The 25487-nt window shown below is 38.9% G+C and overlaps 1 protein-coding gene across 2 annotated transcripts; it reads left to right on the forward strand.

Moving 5' to 3' along the window:
• Positions 1 to 230: 230 nt before the first annotated feature.
• LOC132603699 (homeobox-leucine zipper protein ATHB-15-like) lies at positions 231 to 8345 on the forward strand. 2 transcript variants are annotated; one of them, XM_060316868.1, is made up of 18 exons: positions 231 to 1557; positions 1896 to 2055; positions 2146 to 2246; positions 2347 to 2437; positions 3192 to 3287; positions 3360 to 3473; positions 3577 to 3660; positions 3784 to 3939; positions 4039 to 4113; positions 4188 to 4294; positions 4378 to 4570; positions 5242 to 5427; positions 5554 to 5634; positions 6045 to 6179; positions 6265 to 6590; positions 7076 to 7181; positions 7668 to 7817; positions 8041 to 8345. In XM_060316868.1, the coding sequence occupies exons 1-18, from the start codon at positions 1352 to 1354 to the stop codon at positions 8185 to 8187; spliced, it is 2514 nt and encodes an 837-aa protein (XP_060172851.1). In that variant the 5' UTR covers positions 231 to 1351; the 3' UTR covers positions 8188 to 8345. The 2 variants fall into 2 exon arrangements, with proteins under 2 accessions (XP_060172851.1, XP_060172852.1); XM_060316869.1 differs by having other exon boundaries at positions 1422 to 1557; positions 1888 to 2055.
• The last annotated feature ends 17142 nt before the right edge of the window (positions 8346 to 25487 follow it).

Here is a 25487-nt window from a genome sequence, read left to right on the forward strand (position 1 = left end):
CAATAGTTAGTTGAGTTGAGGTATAAAAACTCAGCGAAAAAATAATGATATCTCAGGTTTTTTATTTTTGTTTTACCATTAACCCATTTAAAAAATTTGGAATATGCTAAAGATCATTTGAAGGGCATAATGGTCAAAGGGAGGTCTCTATCAGAGATATTCCATATCTGGTGCAGCTCAGCAGTCAGCAAAATGTCACACTTCACAGTAGTGTACTAAACTACTACTACTAGTAGATTAGCTTTAGCCTCATCAAAAGAAGAAAAGAAAAGTTAACAAACCAGACCACTGATTTTACTTTACTTTGACACCTCAATAATACCACCTTTACTAATCCAACCAAAAAGCACAACATTTACATACACCCAATCACATTATCTCCAAGTTACTGTCCAAATACTGCATTTTCCCCAAGTTTCAGTTTCCTTTTCTAACATATATATCCCAAATCCACCCATTTTATTAATCCAAGATCTGTCCTTTTGATGAATTTCATACCCTTAAAGATGTTGAAATGTGGAAAAAAATGAAGATTGGTTTATGGGGTTTGCTTATTTTGCTTTTTAAGGCTTAAAGATTGGATCTTTTTTTAATTAGATAAGATACCCATGTTTAATCTTGTGTAAAACCCTTTAAAGATGTTGAAAAGTGGGAAAAAAAAATGAAGATTGGTTTATGGGATTTGCTAATTATGTTTTCAAAGGCTTAAAGATTGGATCTTTTATTTTTTTTTGGTAGATAAAATACCCATGTTGAATCTTGTTTTAGAAACCAAAGGTTGGTATTTTATTGTTATGGATGACAGTAGAAATGAAGCTTACAAGTCTTTATGAAATAGTGGTGTATTTAGTTGGTATTGGTAATGGTTAAAGAAATGTTTGTTTAGTTGATATTATTGGTATTAGTGAAATATTGCATGTTTAGTTCTTGGGAGCTCTGAAATTGAGAGATTTATGTTTTCTTGTGCTTGAAGTTGAGGATAAACGCCGTTTCGTTTTGGTAATTGGTTGTTTCCAAACCAAGAATCTTGATTTTAGGACCTACCCCTTTTAATATTACCAAGAAAATGTTTTGGTTTTGATATTTATTTTTGTTCATAGCAAGACAATTTAGCTGAAAGTTCCAAGTGTTTGAATTGTTGTTGAAGACTTGGGGAAAGCTGCGAATCTTGTTTTGTGAGTGCTTTGAGTAAAGGGCTGTTTGGATTGTTGTGAATAGAGAAATCTGTGAATGTTGTTTTGTGAGTAATTTGAAGGGGCGTTTGGATTGTTGTTGAAGACTGGGGAAAGCTGTGAATCTTGTTTTTTGAGTGATTTGAGTAAAGGGGTGTTTGGATTTGTAAGAAATCATAATGGCAATGTCCTGCAAGGATGGTAAATCACTCGATGATAACGGGAAGTATGTCCGTTATACACCTGAGCAGGTTGAAGCTCTTGAAAGGCTATATCATGAGTGTCCAAAGCCAAGTTCAATGCGTCGGCAACAACTTATTCGTGAATGCCCTATTCTTTCCCACATTGAGCCTAGGCAAATCAAAGTTTGGTTTCAGAATAGAAGGTATTGCTTAACTACTGAAAGTTTATATTTTTAGTAGGTGTTTGGCTATAGATTCCAAATATTTTTCACTTTATGAAGTTGGAGTTGTGTTTGGTTATACATACTTATTGCAGTAAAGAGTAGAGGGCACTTTATTTGGATCTTTATGAAGATTGATTTGGAATACTTTTTCAAATTTGGAATCCAACTCCAAGTTGGATTTGAAAATTTTATAACCAAACACTGATTTTCAAATGAAGTGAAAAATTATTTCGGGAAAAAGTGGATAATTTTCATGGTAAAGGATGAATTTAGACTTAGTATAATTCATTGTTTCGTTCTTTTCTCGAGGTATATAGATGCAGGGAAAAACAGAGGAAAGAGTCATCAAGGCTTCAGGGTGTCAATAGGAAGCTGTCAGCAATGAACAAGCTATTAATGGAAGAAAATGATAGATTGCAGAAGCAAGTTTCTCAACTGGTATATGAAAATGGCTATTTCCGCAAGCAAACTCAAACTGTAAGATTTTCATTTCATCAAACAGCTATTGTTTTAAGGAGTTATAATTTTTAGGTAATTGAGGATTAAAGTGTGATTCTTGTTTTGCAGACAAAGCTTGCTTCAAAAGACACCAGTTGTGAATCAGTGGTAACGAGTGGTCAAAACCACTTGACACCTCAGCATCCCCCAAGGGATGCTAGTCCTGCAGGGTTAGTGGGATTATGGTTGTTATGTCATTTTCTTATCTTGTTTTTGGTGTTTAAGTGGGTGGCTTGTGGCAATTTTCTTGTTTTTTTGTGTTTTTTCCAGGCTTTTGTCCATTGCAGAAGAGACTTTAACAGAGTTTCTATCAAAGGCTACTGGAACTGCTGTTGAGTGGGTCCAAATGCCTGGAATGAAGGTATATCATAAACAAAATAATGGATAAATAAACTTAATTATTCTTTATAGCCCAGTGTGGTGTCTGTCTTTAAGACTCTTTAGCCTACTATCACATGGTTAAAATAAAATAAAATTTCATGCAAGCTAATCTGTTCCAATTAATATTATGTAAATGAAATCCGCAAACTGTAATTCCTAGCTTCGAGTACAAGAAATGAGATGCTTCTTTTTCTTTTTAAGTATCTTCAATGAATTAACCAATTCACATGGCTTCTTACATTATCAAGGACACAGTTTCTCATACCATAATATTAAAACAGATAATTCCTTTGTTTTCAATCTATGCGGCATAGTTCACTACATACGGAGTTTAAGAGAAAAAAGTTACTTTTGAAATTTATGGTCCATAATATTTATGTGGTAGAAAGCTGTAATTAAGGGTAAAATGAGAAGTTTACGTAAAACTATGTCCAAATTTAGAAAATTACCATTCTCTTGGAACGAACTAAAAAAGGAATGTTGTCAAATAAGTTGGAACAGAGGGAGTATAAGCTTATACTGTGTTGTAATCTTATGGTTTGGAATGTATAATCCATAACTAGTAACTACACCTTTCATGCCATTGGTATTCACCTTTTCGACCTCATTTCTTGCAAGGACCATAGTACTGCCCTGCTACCTTTTCCCTCACTCTAGTTGTAACTATATCACTAGTTAAGTTTGTCCATGCTGGAGTAACTTTTCCTAATCATTGCTCATGCTATTATGACTAGCCTGGTCCGGATTCCATTGGAATCATTGCTATTTCTCATGGTTGCACTGGCATGGCAGCAAGAGCTTGTGGCCTGGTTGGTTTAGATCCAACGAGGGTAAGTTGGTTATCTATTCTTAACTCTTCTTTGGGATTATAATTTGAAATTAATTGGCTAAGCTCCCTCTAGGTTGCTGAAATCCTGAAGGATCGCCCTTCGTGGTATCGTGACTGCCGGGCTGTTGAAGTTCTAAATATGCTGCCCACTGCCAATGGTGGAACCATTGAACTTCTTTACATGCAGGTAGGTTAATATTATCGTTAATATTATCCGTAATCTTCGCTACTTGTGCTTTCAGTCCTTTTATGCATGCTTGATGATCTTATAAAAGCTTCATACTGTTTAGCTTTATGCTCCAACAACTTTGGCGCCTCCTCGTGACTTCTGGCTGTTACGCTATACTACTGTTACGGATGATGGCAGCTTTGTGGTATGAGATTTGATTTTTCTAGTTGGTGGATATATACATTTTTCTTGATGTGTCTATACCTGCAACTAGATTTATGTATTCCTCATTCATCATAAATCAATATTTCACTTAATAAATGCACAGGTTTGTGAAAGGTCACTGGGAAATACTCAAAATGGTCCAAGTATGCCGCCAGTTCAGAATTTTGTGAGAGCAGAAATGCTTCCTAGTGGATACTTGATTCGACCCTGTGAGGGCGGTGGCTCTATTGTGCATATTGTAGATCATATGAATTTAGAGGTAAAGGTGTTGTCTATTTTGTCTTAATTCATGTATCATTTTGCAGTAGCTACTTATGCCATGTTACAGTTTATGTATCATTATTATTATGATTGCCAGGCATGGAGTGTGCCAGAGGTGTTGCGTCCACTGTATGAGTCATCTGCAGTGCTTTCTCAGAAGACAACAATGGCAGTAAGATCTTTTATCGAGTCTAGTGCAACTCGTCATGTAAAACAAGAACACTAATTGTCCTCCTTCCCATGTAGGCACTACGCCAACTGAGGCAGTTAACATTGGAAGTTTCACAGCCTAATGTCACTAATTGGGGCAGAAGACCAGCAGCTCTACGGGCATTAAGCAAGAGATTGAGCAGGTTGGAATATACTAGCTTTAGATGAGTGTTTCTGTTTTGTTTGAGTTACTTGCTATTCACTATTTATTAAAATATTTTGGCAGAGGCTTCAACGAGGCTCTCAATGGTTTCTCCAGTGAGGGCTGGTCTATGCTGGATAACGATGGAATGGATGATGTCACCATCCTTGTTAACTCTTCTCCTGACAAATTGATGGGTTTAAACCTTTCTTTTGCTGATGGATTTACATCTCTAAGCAATTCAGTTTTGTGTGCAAAAGCATCTATGCTTCTACAGGTAAGCTGAATCAGTATGTTCATGCTGAAATTATGCAACATGCTTTCTTGTTTGTAGAAATGGACAAATAACTGATTAGCCATGTTTCTCAAGCTCACTCTATTCTAACTACCAATGAATATCTGAATTCCAAGATGATTAAGAATACTTATGAGAATCATTAAGTAAATTGGATTACTTGGTCGTTCTCTTCTCTTCCCAGTCTCTGTGCTTGGGCTGCAGAAAGACTTATTTTTCCTGGCAGGGATACAAACAACCTAATTAAAAGAAAAAGACCATTTCAATACATTGATAGTATAGTTAGATTGTCCTGGTTATGTTAAAATTCCTTTTAGCTGTTCCCCTATACAAGGTAGATATACATTTAGCTGCTTTTAAAACCCTTTGAAAATTAAATCCAATGGCTTATACTGATGATGATCATCTTGTATAGTGGATTATATGTTGCCCAAATGCTGGAAATTTAATTGCTTGAAAAATGTAAAATGGTTAAATCGAGGTCTTGTTGTCAAAGTGTGTATACTCTGTTATTACCCATAATGTCACTCACTTTTCCTAATCAACTTCTTGACACAGATCGTCTTCTTTCGTTTTTGGGGAGTTCATGTACTTTATCCTGACTTGACCATATTCTTTTCTTGCTTTTTGACATCTTTTTTGTTGTTGTTCAGAGTGTGACTCCTGCGATACTTCTTAGGTTTTTGCGTGAGCATCGATCAGAATGGGTAGACAACAATATTGATGCTTACTCAGCTGCAGCTGTTAAAGTTGGTCCTTGCAGCCTGCCTGGGACTCGAGCCTGTAATTTTGGGGGTCAAGTGATACTTCCACTGGCACACACTGTTGAACATGAAGAGGCAAGTGTTTAGATCTTATTAATCAACTACATGGAATGCCTAAAACTCTTCCTTTCTGTCTTCTTTGGATACTATTGTTGATCCCTCATCATTAATGTTGATCACAAACTCCTTTGTGCTCAGTAGTTGCTGGAGGTCATTAAGTTGGAAGGAGTTTGCCATTCCCCGGAAGACGTTATAATGCCAAGAGATATGTTTCTATTGCAAGTAAGTTCTATTCCCGCACATGTGAATGTGAATGTTGTTCCCATGTAGAGAAATTTAACTGAATCTAACAAAACTCATAGCTTTATATAAGACAAACTTATACTAGATGATGGGCTACTTAATGGTTTGAGAAGCTTCAATTAACTCTGGTTTTGAACTACCATCCAGATCCACAAGAATATTTGTTATAGATAACACATGGTCCGATTTTGTTCTCCTGATCTACTAAAACACGAAAGTTATCATGCATGTTCTTCTTTAGTACCCGTCTGCTGGATATCCAAATAGTGAGCATCCAGATTCTTGATACCTCCGTCAAACCTGTATAGAAAGCTGAGTATGCTAAATTAAAATGCCTGTTTTGACCCTAAACGTGGTTTACAATGCTTTGTCTTCTTTGCTTTTTTTAGTTGTGCAGTGGAATGGATGAAAATGCTGTTGGTACCTGTGCTGAACTAATTTTTGCTCCTATTGATGCCTCATTTGCTGATGATGCACCACTCCTTCCTTCTGGGTTTCGCATTATTCCTTTGGACTCTGCTAAGGTTAGCATGTTCATCACTTGATCACTTATACTTCTGCTGTTTCCTTGTTTGCTTGTTATCCACTGAGTACTTCAATTTCATGCAGGAAGCCTCCAGTCCAAATCGCACCCTTGATCTTACTTCTGCTCTTGAAACTGGGCCAGTAGGAAGTAAGGTGGCTAATGACCTTAAGTCGACTGGTGGCACATCAAAATCTATTATGACAATTGCTTTTCAATTTGCATTTGAAAGCCACATGCAAGAGAATGTTGCATCAATGGCTAGAAAGTATGTCCGAAGCTTCATTTCATCTGTTCAGAGGGTTGCATTAGCACTTTCTCCATCTCACTTCGGTTCCCTGGGAGGTCTTCGTCTGCCTCTGGGGACTCCTGAAGCTCATACACTGGCTCGATGGATCTGCCAAAGTTACAGGTGTGGCATATACTTGCACGTCGCTTAAAATATAAATATTTGATTTTGTAAGTCCAACTCTAAATGAAGCACATGGTTTGGAGACAACCTATGTTGGTTTAGATGTATAATGGCCATGTCATGATATATCTCGTCTTCCGAGTTCGATAAAGTGTGCCATCTGTTGTATAATGCTCACGCCACATGTTTATTCTTTCTGCAGTCAATTAACAATTCAATCTATTTCCAGTCAATTGTATTTATCTTCTGCTATTGCTGAGATGCATTGCTTGCCTCTAAAACAAGAGAGATTTGATTCTTTTTTGTTTTGAAGTTTGATTTCTTTTTCATTTTTTATTTCTGCAAGTACTGATGTGCAAATGATGTTTACTGGTTTCTGTTTAAGAAGTTCTCTTGAATAGGGGATTAGTATGAGGAAGCTAATGCATCTTTCGTCCGCTGCTAATCAAGTGGTTTTTTTGACTCTATTCTTCCTTTTTTACAAGGCGTTTTTTGGGTGTGGAGCTTCCGAAAATGAGTAGTGAAGGAAGTGAATCAATCCTTGAAAACGTATGGCATCACTCAGATGCTATTATCTGCTGCTCTGCAAAGGTTTGCTTTCATAGACTGTCTTTCTCTGCCTTTTCTTATGCTTGTGTAGACAGATCCTTCAGCAAAATCTCTGAATTCAAGTACTTCCCCGCGTCCCAATCTAGGTGATGCACTTTGAACTGGGCACAAAGTTTAAGAAAGAAATACTTTGGAAACTTGTGGTCTAAAACAAGGCATATATGTTTGTGTAGCTATAAATTATCCCATTAAGGGTAAAATGGATAGTTTAAAGTTAAGTTATTTCTAAATATAGGAAGGTATCATTTTGTTTAGGACAGTCCAGAAAGGAAAATGCATCACATACGTTGGGACGTAGGGAGTATATCTAGTTCTGGAAAAGATCCAGCAGGGCTATGGGTTAGAAGCAAAACTTCTTGACTGTGACTTTGGCTTTTGACATCCTTGGTGTTGTTTGTAATTGTCTCATCTTCTACCAGTTTTTAACTCTTTTTGCCATATGGATGCTGAAGTTCATTATTTATGCAGGCTATGCCAGTTTTCACATTTGCAAATCAGGCTGGTCTTGACATGCTGGAGACAACCTTGGTTGCGCTTCAAGATATTTCTTTGGAGAAAATATTTGATGAAAACGGAAGGAAAAACCTCTGCTCTGAGTTCCCACAGATAATGCAACAGGTTGGTAACTCTTTGTGAGGAGTCTTGTTGAATTAGTGAGGCAGTGTTCTATTAAACACTTGTCAAACTTAGCCAGCACAGTTGAAATGTAACTTCAATCGTGTTCAGAAGATCACCAGGTCAAATTTTCTGTAACTGTCCAGAATAAAGTGTTTCTCCATCTCTCAGCTGGAGCACACTAGCTTGAGGAGAGTACTAACCATGTTGCCATATATGCTGACAGGGTTTTGCATGTCTCCAAGGTGGAATCTGTTTGTCGAGCATGGGTAGGCCTGTTTCTTATGAGAAAGCTGTGGCTTGGAAGGTTCTGAATGAAGAAGATACTGCTCATTGTATCAGCTTTATGTTCGTGAATTGGTCGTTTGTCTAAATTTTTTATTAAGGTATCAGTAAAACTTAAGCAACATCTCTATCTTCCCGTAGGGAAGGAACAAACCGTTTTGAACTAAGTTTGGATTAACTTCCTTTTTCTGCTGTTGTTGCTACTGAGAATATTCCCGTAGGTAAGGAACAAACCATTTTGAACTAGTTCGGATCAACTTCCTTTTTGTGCTTTTGTTGCTATTTTTAAGCTCCGTTTTTTGCACAATGTGTGACATGAAATCGTTTTGGGGGAACAGAAAGGATGATTGCTAAAGAATGTTTGTTTGACATAAAGTCAATCTTGCTAACCGGATAATTTGCCTTTAGACTTTTTGGCTATGCTAGGTTTGTTTTCCTTTTTAGATCAAATAACTTTTTCTAATTGTACAACTGTGTTGGAAACACATAGAAGATTGATCATTCACTTGAGTTGTAAACCTGACTTTTAAAAACAAAGTTCGGTGGTAGCTCAGCCACAATGTTGGCCTCTTTGTTCATCCACTTGAACAAGAAATCGGACACTGCCCTTCGTAAGTTGTCATTGGAGTCCCGGGGGTTTGTCCAGGTTTTTGAACTGAATGTAGGAACTGAAAAAAGTCTCCTCTTAGAGTTGATTCATAATTGGTTGCCATTGTTCCCAGTTACATAGGAACTTATTTTAGCTTGAACAAACAGGAAATGAAAGGTTTAAAGGTATACTATTTGGATTCCTGGAAAATGAGCAGGCTTATTGCAAGTATGGGTAGCTGAAGCTGAGTTCATGTTGCTAAGGATGGAAGAAGAGGAAGTCAGTAGGTTCCTACATAGATTTGGTGGCTTCTTCTCTTTTTCCAATCCAGCTCTTCGTATCAACGCCTTACTTATGCCATCAGAGGGATTGAGATCTCTTCACGCGAAACTAAAGATTGGGTTTGAGTTTTGAGAATGAGTACATTTTGGTAGGAAGTGCTTTACACCCTTGTGGCTCTACTCGGTGCGAATTCGGATCATTTAGGCTAGTGGACTGACTACATATACTTGATTGTTGAACAAAAAATAAAAGGCATAATGCATAAATAGACTCTTAAACTTGACTTCAGCTGGCATGTATGCCCTTCAATTTTGGGTGTGTACAAGTAGGTACTTTAACTTATAAAAAGTTGAATAAGTAAACACAAATGCTGATGTGGCATTGACGTGGCCCTCCAATATTAATGTGTCACGTCAGTGTCATGTCATCATTTGTGTTTACTTGTTCAACTTTATATAAGTTAAGGTCTTATTTGTGCACATTCAAAGTTGGAGGGCATACTTGGCAGCTAAGGTCAAGTTTAAGGGCCTATTTATGTATTATGCCAAAATAAAACGCCTTAGTTGTAGAATGTCTCATGTATGACTACCATTTTCTGGTCCGGTAAATATGGCAAATTGCCTTTCTTTTGGGGTGGTCTTTAAATTTTGCCTTTCGGCTAAAACCCATGGGTTCTAGCTTTGAACACCCACTCAGTCAAAAATTTTAAAAAAATTTGCAAGGCAGAGTTTAAATTTCGTTATGCTCCCACCGGTAGAATTTTAGTTATGTTTAACCAAAAGTCTGCCGATGGGAGCAGATTTTGCCTTGAGGCATATTTTTTTTTTTTTTTTAAAACTTTTCAAGGTAAACTTTTAGTTATGCCTTAACTAAAAGTGTGTCCCATAAGACATAACTAAAAGTATGTCTCATAAGGCGGAACTTTTCCTTAAGGAATAACCAAAGTTATGCCGGATCCGGCATAACTATAAGTTCCGCCTTATAAGGCAAAATTTATGCCTTAAGGAAAAGTTCCGCCTTAGGGGCGTACTTTTAGTTATGCCTTAACTAAAAGTCTGCCCCATAAGGCATAATTAAAAGTATGCCTCATAAGGCGGAACTTTTCCTTAAGGCATAACTAAAAGTTTGCCTTATAAGGCAAAGTCTATATCTTGAGGAAAAGTTATGCCTTATGGGTCATCCTTTTAGTTATGCCTTAACTAAAAGTCTGCCCTATAAGGCATCACTAGAAAAAAACTTTTAGTTAAGGCTTAACTAAAAGTCTGCCCATAAGTATGCCGGACCCAGCATACACTTGTTAAGGAATAACCAAAGTTATGTCGGACCCGACATACTTATGCCAAGTCTGCCCATAAGGCATGAGTATGCCGGGTCCGGCATACACAATACCCAAACCTTGCCTTGCGATTTTTTTTTTTTTTAAATTTATGCTTGGGCGGGGGTTCGAATCTAGAACCTCATGATTTCTGCGCGAAGCTCAGGGTTGCAGCGCGTAGGGCAAAAATTAAAGACCAGCAATATGGGGGCAAAATTTAAAGCCAACAAATATGAGGGATAAAATTTAAAGACCACCCCAAAAGAAGGGCAATCCGCGCAAAAAAATGATAAATATGGTGTAGGATAAGCTATTTAACCAAAAAAAAAAAAAAGGCAAAACCTTTTTCCAGTTTCAGGTTGCACAATTTGATGCTACTGCCCACTGCACTCTGCCTGTAAATTACTACTGTTACTAGTTTTGGGACATCGAATTGAAAGTATAATAATAAATAAATACGATCAACACCAATTACCAAAAATCAGCTGAGAAGGAAAGAGTTAATTAACCCTAAGGGTCTGTTTGGAATTGGAATTGAAATTGGAATTGGTGTAATTACTATGGTAGTAATTACACAGTATTGTAATTACAACGACCTGTTTGTATGTCATAACTCATAATGTAATTATAGTGTAATTACAAGCGTCTGTTTAGTTGCACAAGTGTAATTACACAGTTTGTTTAATTTAAAAATAAAATTTAATTATCAAAAATTTAAAATTAATATTAAAAAATATATGCCTTTATAAATGATATTAAATTAGTTATTTAATAACACGTTTCTTGAAAATACATTAATTAATAATCATATATTTGTAACTGATGTTGTAAAAAGCAATTTATATATATTTTTCAAATTAATAATATTTTAATTTTAATTAATTATAAAACTTAAAAGCAGACTTTTTCTGTGAGAACATCATGGATGAGATGTTTGACAATATTTATAAATATAATGCCATAACATTACTAAAATGTTTGACAAAAAAATCTATCAACTGTAAGTGAAAAATAAACAACATGCAATGTGAAATAACAAGTCAATAATACTAAAGCAAATAAATTAAAATCGACAATATAACCTAAATTCAAAATCCAAAAGAAAATGTTTAGCATAATACTCTTATGTCAAATTCCAACATTACATAAGTAAGTTCCAACGTGACTTAAGTAATTATAATTCAAAAGAAAGGAAAAATAAAGTCTATAACCTCATTCATATGAAATTCTACTTTAATAACGTTACTCATTACATGCTAAGTTTGTTAATGACTCATTTTTTCTAATATTAAGAGGTGTAGTTTCGAAAATTAGAATAATAGCACGGTTATGTTAAATTAATAAAATAAAAAAAATACAAGCAATTAGATGGAACCACAAGAAGTAAAGATTGAGATTGAGAAGAAAGGAAATGAAAGAAATATTATAAAAGAAAATTAATTAAAAAGTAAAAATAAAAAAGAAATAAAAAATAAATTAAAAAAGAAAGAAATTAAAATAAAATAAAAAAGAAAGAAACTAAAAAGTAACTTTGGAATTACAGGGTGTAATTACACCCAATTTTCAGCCCCCCTGAAAGTTGAAGAGTGTAATTACACCCTCTCAATTACATCAAATTCTCACCTAACTATGTAATTACTTGGTCAAACAAACAGATCAAACAGTGTGAAATTACACCCAATTCCAATTACCTAGATGACTTTCCAAACAGGCCCTAAATATTTTTCTGGAGCTTTCATGCCCTATAGATTTTTTTGGATCAGAGGATTACTTTTGTTAACCTATAATCATGATTTATACAGCAGTAACATTGCTTATTATTTTCCAGTGTTAAAGCTTGGTTTATTTCGTTGAAGATCTCATTTAAAGATAAGTAACACGTAACCCATACAAAAAAGAAAAAAGTTAGAACTCACAGGGAGACACCTGTGGTTGACATCTTTTTTCACTTAGACATCTTAACTAAATCTTGTTCCATTTAGACACTTGTGGTAGGACCAGATTGTGTCATTTAGACACTTTTCGCTGAGTTGGAAAGTTGTGTGATTTTCACACAAAATAGGCGCGTGAAGGGCTTAAATTTTACAATTTTATTTTCTTAATGTCTTCTTCTTCCTTCTCTTTCCTTGTAACACCTCCTCCACCATAAACTACCACCTTATTGCCCCAATGCCACTACCATCCAGCCTTCTTCCTCCCTTATTTCTTATTAAGAATACTTCTAAAATTCCCCTTCTCTCCTCTCTAATTTTGGCACCGGAAAATTTCACAATGGACATTTGCCGGCGCCCCATAAAGTCACTTTACCATTCCGATGACATTGCTTCCGCGAACCCCTCAAACCCCACAAACGTCATCGTCAAGATTTCTCTATCAAAGCATTAGATGCACTTCCATTACCTTTGGATATGATTTCTTTCGTAACTCAATGTATATGATCATTTCAAAATCTTAACTAGGGGTATACAAAGAAAATCGATAAATTGCACCAAACTGACAATGAGTTAAAGTGGGAAAAGAAGAAGAGTAGTGACTTGGTTTGATTTGGTATGATATTGAAGGAATTTTGATCATAATTGGTTTGGTTTGGTATTAACTAAAAAAAAAGTCAATTAACATCTTGCAGTATTTGTTTTTTGAGATATCATTATCTTTATTGTTGGTGACATTGTACTTTACTACGATGCTATGATCATCTCACATTTTGTGTTATTTACTTGAGAAATATCATTTAATAATTGTTATCTTATTAGGACGGAAAAAATATTTGGAGTATTAGTTACATATTTTGTGTTGTGAAGGCTTCACAGAAAAAAAAAACTGAAAAATTAAAGAAATCCGAAAAATTGAGAATGACCATGAGATTGAAAAAATCGACTTTTGTTGATTTCATTTGGGTTATAAATTTTAATAACTGATTTCAATCGACTTTTGATGATTTCATTTGGGTTTTAAAGTTTAAAACCCGAGGTAATTAGTTTAATTTGGTTAATGAAAAAATTGAACCAACTCTACCTTTGTACATCCCCTTACACTTAGGCCTCATTTCTTTGCATTTAATGAAGGTCTGAATCAGGATGGTTTAAACAATAGGCCATTAAGTGCATTTGTTTACATTAAGATCTAAACATTTATTTGGTCTGAATATGTTTTAATCATTAAGATCTTGAACAAAGTCTTAATATCATTAAGATGTATTTTTGCATGGATAATTTTACCACCACTCTGTTCACAACCACCAGACCCGCCCACTCCTCCAACCCCACCCCCACAACCACCTCTACATCCACCACCCAACCTCTCTTTAACGCCCACCCACCACAATCACCACCACCCAACCCCTTTTCAACGCCCACCCACCGCAATCACCACCACCCAACCCCTCTTCAACGCCCACCCACCACAATCACTAAACACCTCTGCCATTATAATCACCACCACCACTAACCACTTTTGCCATCACAACCACAACCACCCTCACCCTCGCAACCCCCACCCTACGACCCACCTACCTACCCCTAACCACCCATCACCACTCCACTACCACCCATTCATCCCACCTTCACCACCACCGCACTTCAACACCATCATCGTTGCCAATCACTAGCCGCCACCACAAACTACCTCTGCCATCACAACCATCGCTACCAACCGCCATAACTAGCAATCACTATGTCGGTACCACATGCACCTATGTCACGACTCAACCCGCCATGACTGGCACCCATCTAAATGCTAGTGAGCGAACCAACATACAAAACACCTATCCATTCAATCCGGTTTTATATTAACCAAACTAAACAATTATTACTTATTTAACATCAAAAGAACAAAGTAAATCATGCCATAAATGCTGAAATGAGTGCGGAAGTTCTAACTATTACAATCCACAAAAATCCGAAAGTCATCGTATAGGGCTCTAAGCTAAAAACATGTCTAAGAATCTGAAGTCTAACATGTAAGTAATCCATAATGTCCAGAGTACGAAAAGACATCATAGCAAGAAGATCTTCGGGCGGCCTGGCATGGGAAGAAGCACACCTAAAATCTGTCAACAAATATCCTCCACGCTAGATGTGAGGAGGAGCAACGGTCTGTATATCACAATCTGCACTCAAAGAATGCAGCAAGGTAGTATCAGTACAAACACTATGTACCGGTAGATATCATAGGCCGACTAAGATTAGTATCATGCATATTTCGTAAAATATATAGAATAAAACAAGCTAGTCAACAAACATGAATATCAATAAATCACAGCAAGTCAACCAAGAACAATCACAATTAAATCACCACTATGTCAAGCATCACAATCACGTAAGTCACAGAGGAAATAAATTTACCATAATAACCTCACTTGTTGGACATACATGCTACCTGATGTCTTAGCTCAGTAGCCATGACCTGCAGGGGACCCATGGTGTCCATGTACCACTCGTTCCGGAATATCCCTCGGACCCGAGCACAAACCTCCGCCCCGGAACGAACCTCGGTTGCGGGACATATCAAAGTACCTCTCGTTTCCGGAACGATCCTCGGACCACGAGTCCATAATCTAGGTCACATGAGTGCCTTTCTATGCCTCTTACGGAACAATGTTTCTTACCTTCTCAGTTTCAACAATCAAATCATCATTTCATGTCAAAATACCCTTGAGAAGATTATATTAGCTTCTCATCACAACACATCCACTGTAGATTTAATCACACAAGAATAATGGCACGGAGCCTACACAATCAATCAATCACATTCACGTAGAAATTTAACTACACAATACCACACATGAAAACTAGACATGCTTTCTCCTAAGGAGATCACCAAACATACAATCAACTAACCAAAGTCTAACTTAGGTAAACCGTAACTTACCTCAAAGCAGAGCTGGAACACGCAGGTTACTCTGCTACAGTCTTTCCTTTCCTCAAAGCCTCAATACGTTCACGGTCTAAAAATAGAAGGCTCCATGAGTCACATTGCTTAATTTATAAACACCAAAGCAAGAATACTCTTCCCTTTCCCCATTCTAAGGGTGGATGATTTTCTAGGTGATAAACAATCTATCAAGGCCCCTAGTATTCATTTACCATCAATTTATACAACATTCTATCAAATATTCCCATTACAAACAATTTTCTATGGCAAAGACGACATTTTTATAGAACCCTAGGTCTCAAATCACTTAGTTATGATTCTAAATGTTCAATTTATGACAAATAGCAACTCATCAATCCATTTAAATGATAAATAAGTGATAATAACTCGAACCCATCAAATTTAGAAGGTTTATTGACATTCTAGGGTTTCTACTTCACTTTCACCATTAAAGACCCATGAAGATGATTATAATAATGAAGGGGAAGGGAACGATAGAATGAAAAGCAATGGAACTTACCTCTCAAGGTTATCTTGCCCTAGCTTGAAAATTCTCTCTAGGTGCTTGTTGGGAAGTGTGTTGGTGTTTTGTGAGAAGAGAAAATAAAACTGAGTATATAAAATTCAGGCTACTGTTTTACATCGACCGCTACAGCGGTCGTCACGCCGCTGTTGCGGTACCGCTCTAGCGGCCTACCACAAAATCGCTGTGACCGCTATAGCGGTCCATCTACCGCCATAGCGGTATATTTCCCGCTACAACGGTCACCAAGAAAAATGGATGGCCGCTGGCAGCGGTCCGAATATCGCCACAGCGGTATCGCCGCAGCGGTACTCCTACCGCCATAACGGCTCGTTTTGGGCAATGAGCTCGATTTTGTCCAGTTTTTCCCCCTATCACCCCAAATGTTATCCAAGGTCTCAAAAACACAACACAAAACATGCACACATACAAAATGACGCCCCCTGAATCCACCCGCAGCCTCGGAATTCCCAACGGAGTCCTAATTTCCCCTAACGACCGGAAGGGTCGTTACACCAGATGCCAATTAAAACACCATTCGTCCTCGAACGGACAAGGGTGAGAAAACTAGGGAGGAGTTATCTGACTCGGCGAAAAGCTGAGGGTATTTGCTGCGCATATTGGACTCTGTCTCCCAACTAGCTTCTTCCACTGGTCGATTCTTCCATTGAACTTTCACAGAAGCTATTTCCTTGGACCTCAACTTGCGAGCATCCCCGTCTAAGATAGCAACAAGATCTTCCTCATATGATAGATTTTCATCTACCAAAACTGAATCCCAACGGATGATATAAGAACCATCGCCGTGGTACCTCTTCAACATCGACACATGGAACACCGGATGAACGCCTGATAAACCCGGAGGTAAAGCCAACTTGTGAGCCACCTCTCCCACATGTTTGAGAATCTCAAATGGACCAATGCACCTCGGGCTAAGCTTTCCTTTCTTACCAAACCTCATCACACCCTTCATGGGTGAGACCTTCAACAACACTTGCTCTCCTTCCTCAAACTCAAGATCTCGGACCTTGCGGTCTGCATACTGCTTCTGCCTATTCTGCGCTGCCAAAAGCTTGGCTTGAATCACCTTCACCTTCTCTAGGGACTGTCTCAGAAGGTCAGTACCCCACAGTCTCACCTTGAATGCATCAAACCATCCAATAGGAGACTTACACCTCCTTCCATACAATGCCTCAAATGGGGCCATATCAATACTCGAGTGATAGCTATTATTGTCAGCAAATTCGGCTAAGGGCAAGAACTGATCCTAATGCCAACCGAAATCTATCACACACGCACGAAACATATCCTCAAGAACCTGAATAGTCCTCTTAGACTTCCCGTCAGTCTGAGAATGGAAGGCTGTGCTAAGATCTAACCTCGTACCCAACTCCTCATACAACCACTCCCAAAACCTGGATGTTAATGTGGTGCCCCTGTCGGACACGATGGAGATAGGAACCCCGTGGAGTCTAAACACCTCCCGAATATAAACCTTAGCTAATTTTCCGCACCATAAATTATCTTCACCGGAATAAAGTGGGCAGACTTAGTTAACCTATCAACAATAACCCACATAGAGTCAAACTTCCCTAGCGTCTTCGGAAGACCCACGACGAAATCCATGGCTATTATTTCCCACTTCCACTCAGGAATGGGCATTCTCTGTAATGTACCCCTAGGTTTCTGATGTTCATACTTCACCTGTTGGTAATTCAGACACTGAGTAATGAACTCTACTATATCACGCTTCATCCTAGTCCACCAGTAAAATTGCCTCAAATCACGATACATCTTAGTGGTACCAGGATGGATAGAATACCTCGAACTATGAGCCTATGTCAGAATGGTCTTAATCAAGTCCCCCACACGTGGCACACACACTCGTCCTTTGATCCGCAGCATGCCCTACTCATCAATCACGACCTCTTGGGTCTCACCACACAACACCTTAGCACGTATTTTACCTAGCTCAATTCCTTCTCTCGCAATACTCTAAGAGCAATTCTCAAATGTTTCTCATGCTCTTCCTTACTCCTAGAGTACACCAGGATATCATCAATGAACACTATTACGAATGAGTCTAAATAGGGCTTAAACACACTGTTCATCAAATCCATGAACGCAGCTGGGGCGTTTGTAAGCCCAAAAGACATAACCAAGAACTCATAGTGCCCATACATGGTCCGAAAAATTATTTTTTGGAACATCCTTTGCCCGAATCTTAACTGATGGTACCCTAATCTCAAATCAATTTTAGAGAACACAGAAGCTCCCTGTAACTGGTCAAACAAGTCATCAATACGGCAATAGGATACTTATTTCGCACAATTACCTTATTTAGATGATGGTAATCAATGTACATATGCATAGACCCATCCTTCTTCTTAACAAACAACACAGAAGCACCCCACGGAGAGGCACTCGAGCGAATAAACCCCTTACTCAGAAGATCTTGTAACTGCTCTTTCAATTCCCTGAGTTCTATTGGTGCCATCCTATAAGGTAGGATAGAGATAGGACGAGTCCCTGGGTCTAAGTCAATCCTGAAATCAATGTCACGATCCGGTGACATACCAAGCAAGTCCGTGGGGAACACATCCGCAAACTAGCGTACCACTGGAACCGAATCAAGGGATGGAGTATCTGCACTAGTATCACGGATATGTGCCAGATAAGCTAATCAACCCTTCTCTACTAGCTTCCTAGCACAAACAATGGATATTACTTTCTTAGGGAGGGGACTAAGGTTACACTTCCACTTGAGTCTAGGTGCTCCGGGCATGGCTAGTGTAACAATATTAGAATGGCAATCAAGTATAGCATAATGAGGGGACAACCAACTCATATCCAAAATAACGTCGAAGTCTACCATGTCTAAGATCATCAAATCTGCCCAAGTACTATACCCCATAAAAGAAATCGCACACAAAGGGTAGACACTATCCACTACCACAGAATCCCCAATAGGAGTAGACACAAAAATAGGGGTATCAAGAGTATCACACATCATATCCAGACCCATAGCAAAATAGGTGGATACATAGGAAAAAGTAAAACCCGGATCAAACAAAACAGAAGCCATACGGTCATAAACGGAGATAGTACCTGTGATAACTGCATCAGAGGCCTCAGCCTCGGGTCTACCTGGAAAGGCATACAAAGGACCGCGCCTCCCGTCGTCTGTGAATCACCGTGATTACCATTACCAGTCTGAGCCCCACCTCTGCCAGGTTGCTGTCCTCCTCTACCTGCTTGAGGACCGCCTCGATTAGGCTGGACACCACCCCTACCTACTGCATGTCCGCCTAGCCCTGTCAGTGCGCGATCCTCAACCCCTCGATCTGGTGCAAATGGAGCTCGGGGAGTATGATACTGAGTTCCCTGCCCATTCTGTCTCAGTCTGGGGCAATACCTCTTAATATGTCCTATCTTACCACACTCGACGCAAGCACGATCCTGCGTAGGCCGCTGAACAGAAGCTGATGAAGCAGTGTAGCCTCCATGCTGACCGAAAGCCTGAAAATTTTCCCCTGATGGCCCCCCAGCTGACACCTGCATTGCGGACTGAACCGGTTGCCCTGAATATACCTTCAAACTCTGACCTCTCGAGAAGGAGTCACTGAACATCCCACCCTTACGGGCCTTCTTCTCAACTTGCCTTGTACAACTCTCATGGCTAATCCCTTCAACGATACGAACATGCTCAACTATCTCCTGAAATGAAGATCCAGTGGCTACAAGCTGAAGAGCCGATAACTGCAGTCCGGTGTTCAACCCTTCACGAACCGCCGTATCCTCCCCCCTTCAGTGGGCAGCAACTGAAGGGCATAACGAGAAATGGAGTGGAAACGGGACTCATACACAACAACAGACGAGTTCCCCTGACCAATAGTAGCGAACTCATCCTTCCTTCGGTCCCTCAGAGTACGCGGAACGTACTTGTCCAGAAACACAGAGTAAAACTGAACCCAAGTCAACGGAGGAGACCCAGCTGGCCTACGCTCCACATAAGCCCTCCACCAAAGCTTGGCATCACCTAAGAACTGGAAAGTTACAAACTCTACCCTGTACTTATCCACGGCCCCCATCTTATGGAGCCTCTCATGACAGTCGATGATGAACTCATATGCATCCTATGACTCAGTACCACAAAATACAGGAGGCTTCATTTTAGTGAACCTCCAAAACAGTTCATATTCTGCACCAGTCATCACTGGCCCTGCAACTGGCCTTGGGAAGGCATCAAAACCAGGAACCTCATCCAAGCGAGGTGCCACCGCTGCTGCATGCTGAACCCCCCAGAGCCTGTGCTCTGTCCGGATCTGGGGCCGCTACCCCTGCACCCCTACCCGCTGGACCCGCTGGTATAGCTCCGGCCTTTGCTAACCCATGTAACCAATGCAGCACCTGTGCCACAACATCTGGTATACCCTGAGCAGCTGCAGCTCCTGGTGGAACTGGTAATGCTACTGGCTAGGCAGGTGCGGCTGCATCTCCCGCTACCTCATTAGGAACCACCGGAGGCACGGGGTCAGCCACTGGGACGCAGCCCCCTGCTGGGGCTGCCCCTCTGCCAGCTCCTCTGCCTCCACCTCTCTAGCTGCTCCCGCGCATGTTCTCGCCATCTGCGAGAGAATGAAGGATAGTCAGATACCAATTTGAATCAGCAGATACCAATTGGAATCAAGTAGCATGAAAGAAGAAAGAAAATGGAGTTTTTCTAGTGTCCGGCAGCCTCTCGAAGATAAGTACAGACGTCTCCGTACTGATCTACAAGAATCTGTTAGACATGTCCTTGTACGATGAGATCGACAAACCTAAAGATCTGATACCAACTATGTCACGACCCAACCCGCCATGACTGACACCTCATCTAAATCCTAGTGGGCTAACCAACATACAAGACACCTATCCATTCAATTCAGTTTTATATTAACCAAGTTAAACAATTATTACTCATTTAACATTAAAAGAACAAAGTAAATCATGCCATAAATGCTGAAATGAGTGCGGAAGTTCTAACTATTACAATCCCCAAAAATCCAAAAGTCATCGTATAAGACTCTAAGCTAAAAATATGTCTAAGAATCTGAAGTCTAACATGTAAGTAATCCATAATGTCCAGAGTACGAAAAGACATCATAGCAAGAAGATCTTCGGGGCGGCCTGGCATGGGAAGAAGCTCACCTAAAATCTGTCAACAAATATCCTCTACGCTAGATGTGAGGGCGAGCAACGGTCTCTATATCACAATATGCACTCAAAGAATGCAGCAAGGTAGTATCAGTACAAAAACTATGTACCGGTAGATATCATAGGCCGACTAAGATTAGTATCATACATATTTCGTAAAATCTATAGAATAAAACAAGCTAGTCAACAGACATAAATATCAATAAATCACAGCAAGTCAACCAAGAACAATCACAATCAAATCACCAAGATGTCAAGCATCACAATCACGTAAGTCACAGCGGAAATAAATTTACCACAATAACCTCACTTGCTGTACATACATGTTACCTGATGTCTTAGCTCAGTAGCCATGACCTGCAAGGGACCCATGGTGTCCATGTACCACTCGTTCCGGAATAGCCTTCGGACCCGAGCACAAACCTCCGCCCCGAAACAAACCTCGATCACGGGACATATCAAAGTACCACTCATTTCCGGAACGATCCTAGGACCACGAGTCCATAATATAGGTCATATGAGTCCCTTTCCATACCACTTACGGAACAGTGTTTCTTACCTTCCCAATTTCAACAATCAACTCATCATTTCATGTCACAATACCCTTGAGAAGATTATATTAGCTTCTCATCACAACACATCCACTGTAGATTTAATCACACAGGAATAATGGCATAGAGCCTACACAATCAATCAATCAATCACATTCACGTAGAAATTTAACCACACAATACCATGCATGAAAACTAGACATGCTTTCTCCTAAGGAGATCACCAAACATACAATCAACTAACCAAAGTCTAACTTACGTAAACCGTAACCTACCTCAAAGTAGAGCTGGAACACCCAGGTTACTCTGCTACAGTCTTTCCTTTCCTCAAAGCCTCAATACGTTCACGGTCTAAAAATAGAAGGCTCAATGAGTCACATTGCTCAACTTACAAACACCAAAGTAAGAATACTCTTCCCTTTCCCCATTCTAAGGGTGGATGATTTTCTAGGTGATAAACAATCTATCAAGGCCCCTAGTATTCATTTACCATCAATTTATACAACATTCTATGAAATATTCCCATTACAAATAGTTTTCTATGGCAAAGACACCATTTTTATAGAACCCTAGGTCTCAAATCACTTAGTTTATGATTCTAAATGTTCAATTTATGACAAATAGCAACTCATCAATCCATTTATATGATAAATAAGTGATAATAACCCCAAACCATCAAGTTTAGAAGGTTTATTGACATTCTAGGGTTTCTATTTCACTTTCATCATTAAAGACCCATGAATATGATTACAATAATGAAGGGGAAGGGAACGATAGAATGAAAAGCAATGGAACTTACCTCTCAAGGTTATCTTGCCCTGGCTTGAAAATTCTCTCTAGGTGCTTGTTGGGAAGTGTGTTGGGGTTTTGTGAGAAGAGAAAATAAAACTGAGTATATAAAATTCAGGCTACTATTTTACGTTGACCGCTACAACGATCGTCACGCCTCTGCAGCGGTACCGCTATAGCGGCCCACCACAAAATCGCTGGGACTGCTATAGCAGTCCATCTACCGCTATAGCGGTACTGCCATAGCGGTACAGTGCCCGCTATAGCGACGACCAAAGAAAATGAATGGTCGCTGGAAGCGGTCCGAGTACCGCCACAGTGGTACCGCAGCGGTACTCCTACAGCCACAACGGCTCATTTTGGGCAGTGAGCTCGATTTTGTCCAGTTTTTCCCCCTATCACCTCACATTTCATCCAAGACCTCAAAAACATAACATAAAACATGCACATATACAAAAAGACGCCCCACGAATACACTCGCGACCTCGGAATTCCCAACGGAGTCCTAATTTCCTATAACGACAGGAATGGTCGTTGCAACCTACCACCTCCATCATTATATTTATATCAACAACCACCTCCACCACTGTCGCTACCACCGTCATTGCCGTTGCCGCCGCCACTATCAACTACTACCATCACTGCGGCCAATCCTTACTCGCCAACTACCACCAAAACCATCGTCAACCACCATACATTCTTTAACCACCATCACAAACACCGCCAAATTACTAACATCAACCAACTCCACCGCCACCACTACTTGTTGACACCCAATTTTGTCCCTCCTTTATTCTAATTTATTTCTTCGGGCTTTTAAATTTATTGACGAGCTAAGTATTTTATTTTCACTACTATTTCTACTACTATTAATATCATTACTTTCATTTTCACTATTCTACTATCAACATTAATAGTATTACTTTATCACAAATTTTAAATGGTTCGTCATCGTTTCATTTTAGGATTTGTACGCGTTAAATTAATTTTACTTTATACATGCTAATTACTATTTTTCTTCACATAATATATAGTGTACTAATTATTAAGTTAAAAGCCCAAGAATAATTAAAATAAAGGAGGAAAGATCAATGTTTTTCAGCCAAATTAATGGCCCAAAATACATTACCATATTCTTACCCGTCCAGCCCATTATCTATTGAAACAAATCAGCCCACTATCTAATACTACCCGACCCAATCTCTTTATCTTCTATTAGCTTCAACAACCAAACCTAAACCTAACGCACGCCGCCTCTCTTCTTTCTCTTTCTCTCCACCTTATCTCATCCCCATTTTAGCAAACCTTGACCATTCTTTCAACCATGGCAGTTTTGCCTACCCCATTTCCACACAAGAAACGTCCCTATATCTGCTCTGCCTACGTTTGCTCTGTCGTGGATAGAGAAAGATCCTCCCTTTCCTCGCTTCAAACATGACGAATCTTCAAAAGTCAAGAATGGTCGAACCATTTTCGAAAATACCGAATGTCAATCACGTGAAGACCTGTTTGATTTCGACGAATCCATTGGACACGTTTTTTTGAAACCCTAGATGAAAAGTCCCGCCCAATTTCGAACCCAAAAACCTACAAATCATCCTATAAATACATCTCTAAGTTCATTTTTGAAGGGGGGGATTCTCTGAAATATCACTCTAAGTCTTCAATGAAGAAAAAAGATTTTTTTAACAACCGAACTTTACCACATTCAATACTTCTATTTTCTACTACTACTCTAATCTTGGGTTTGTCCTAATTCCATTTCATTTCGGGGAAATATTGGGGATATACGAGTTTTTTCGGTCAAAAGTCTTGAATTCCTTTTCAAAATCTGGTCTTGAACTTTCTAAACCAGAAAACATTTTGTTGAAACATGAAATTAGTGTTGAAAATTTAAGGCTTCCGATTCGACTAACTTTCATCGCCATTTGGTAAAAGGACTTTAACCACAAAAGGGGCATTTTAATTTTCGATCGAGTTTCGAGTTTGTCAATACGAGAGTAGATTCAAGACCCCGATGACCTCACTTCACTGCACCACGAACAGGTAAAATCTGATGCTAGTTGGGTTTACTGTCCTGTTGAAATTCTGTTAGTTGAAGTTCTGTTAGTCGAAATCCTGTTCTTATTGGATATTCGTTGGTTCATTAGTTATTAGGTATGACTTATCATGAATGTTGCTTAGTTGTAGGTCTGTTAGGTTAACCTAGATTAATCAACATATTTCATGCTCTAATTATGCTATTTTGATTGCTGTTTGGCTAAGCGTAAACTAATTTGGTCTGAATCTCGTTTGCGATGCACTTGATGATTCACAAGTATGATTAAAGGATGTTATGTTTGATTATGTCTACGCTTATAAGTGTGATAACATGAACAATGAGACTGTCAACTTGTTTTACAAATTAGTAGGTGTTTACTTGTGATTTTGGGATAAATATGGGTTTGATTTAGATTATAGTATCTATTGTGCTATGTGTTTAAGGGATATGAGCCTGTCCAGATCATTCAAGTTTATTAAAGGCTAATTTTAGATGATTTCAGCCTAGTATAGTTACAATATGGTCATCTACACTTGTTCATTTCATATTTCACCCATACAATGCTTCCCATACGTATTTAGTATTTCCTGTGTTCTTTAAAAAATCTGGTTCAAATGAAAAGCTTGTATCATAGCCGGGATTAGTAAGTGTTAGATTTGGGAATTTAAAAGGAGGCTAAGTTCTGTTGTTACTTCATCATAGGGGATTTGGGTCTACTTTGTCCTTCCTGCTTATGTCAAGACTTTCACTAAGGCTAAATCATTTAGTTTAAATGTCCATCTGTTTAAAGAAAATCTGAAAGGGCTGCTGCACTCATTGAAGTAATGCTTGTTTGGGAGCTGTTAATACACTAACTAGAGCCAGTCCACTGCAATTAAAAGTTGTCAAGTTGTTCATAGATTGCCATACTTAATAAGTATTTTATGGGATACTGAATTGCTATTTTCTGCCCTGTTTATGATCACGCACTGTTGTGATTTTGGCCATTCTGTTTTTTGCACCTTTTGGGCCGTGAACTGCTGCCCTTTTGAACTGAGTTCTGTTGCATTCTGACTTGATTTTTGCTGCATTTTTTGAGCTAAGTTTCTGCTTTGTTTACTGATGCCTCTTGAGAAATTGTCGAGCTTTTAAAATCCCTTCTGATAAGGATGCTCTCATGATATTACTGTTATCTTGCTGCTACATCTGCCATACTTGCTTAACTTCTTTTTCTTGTTGCTTGTTTAGAAG

Source organism: Lycium barbarum, chromosome 7 (assembly GCF_019175385.1).
Source record: "Lycium barbarum isolate Lr01 chromosome 7, ASM1917538v2, whole genome shotgun sequence".
Classification (NCBI taxonomy): Eukaryota; Viridiplantae; Streptophyta; class Magnoliopsida; order Solanales; family Solanaceae; genus Lycium; species Lycium barbarum.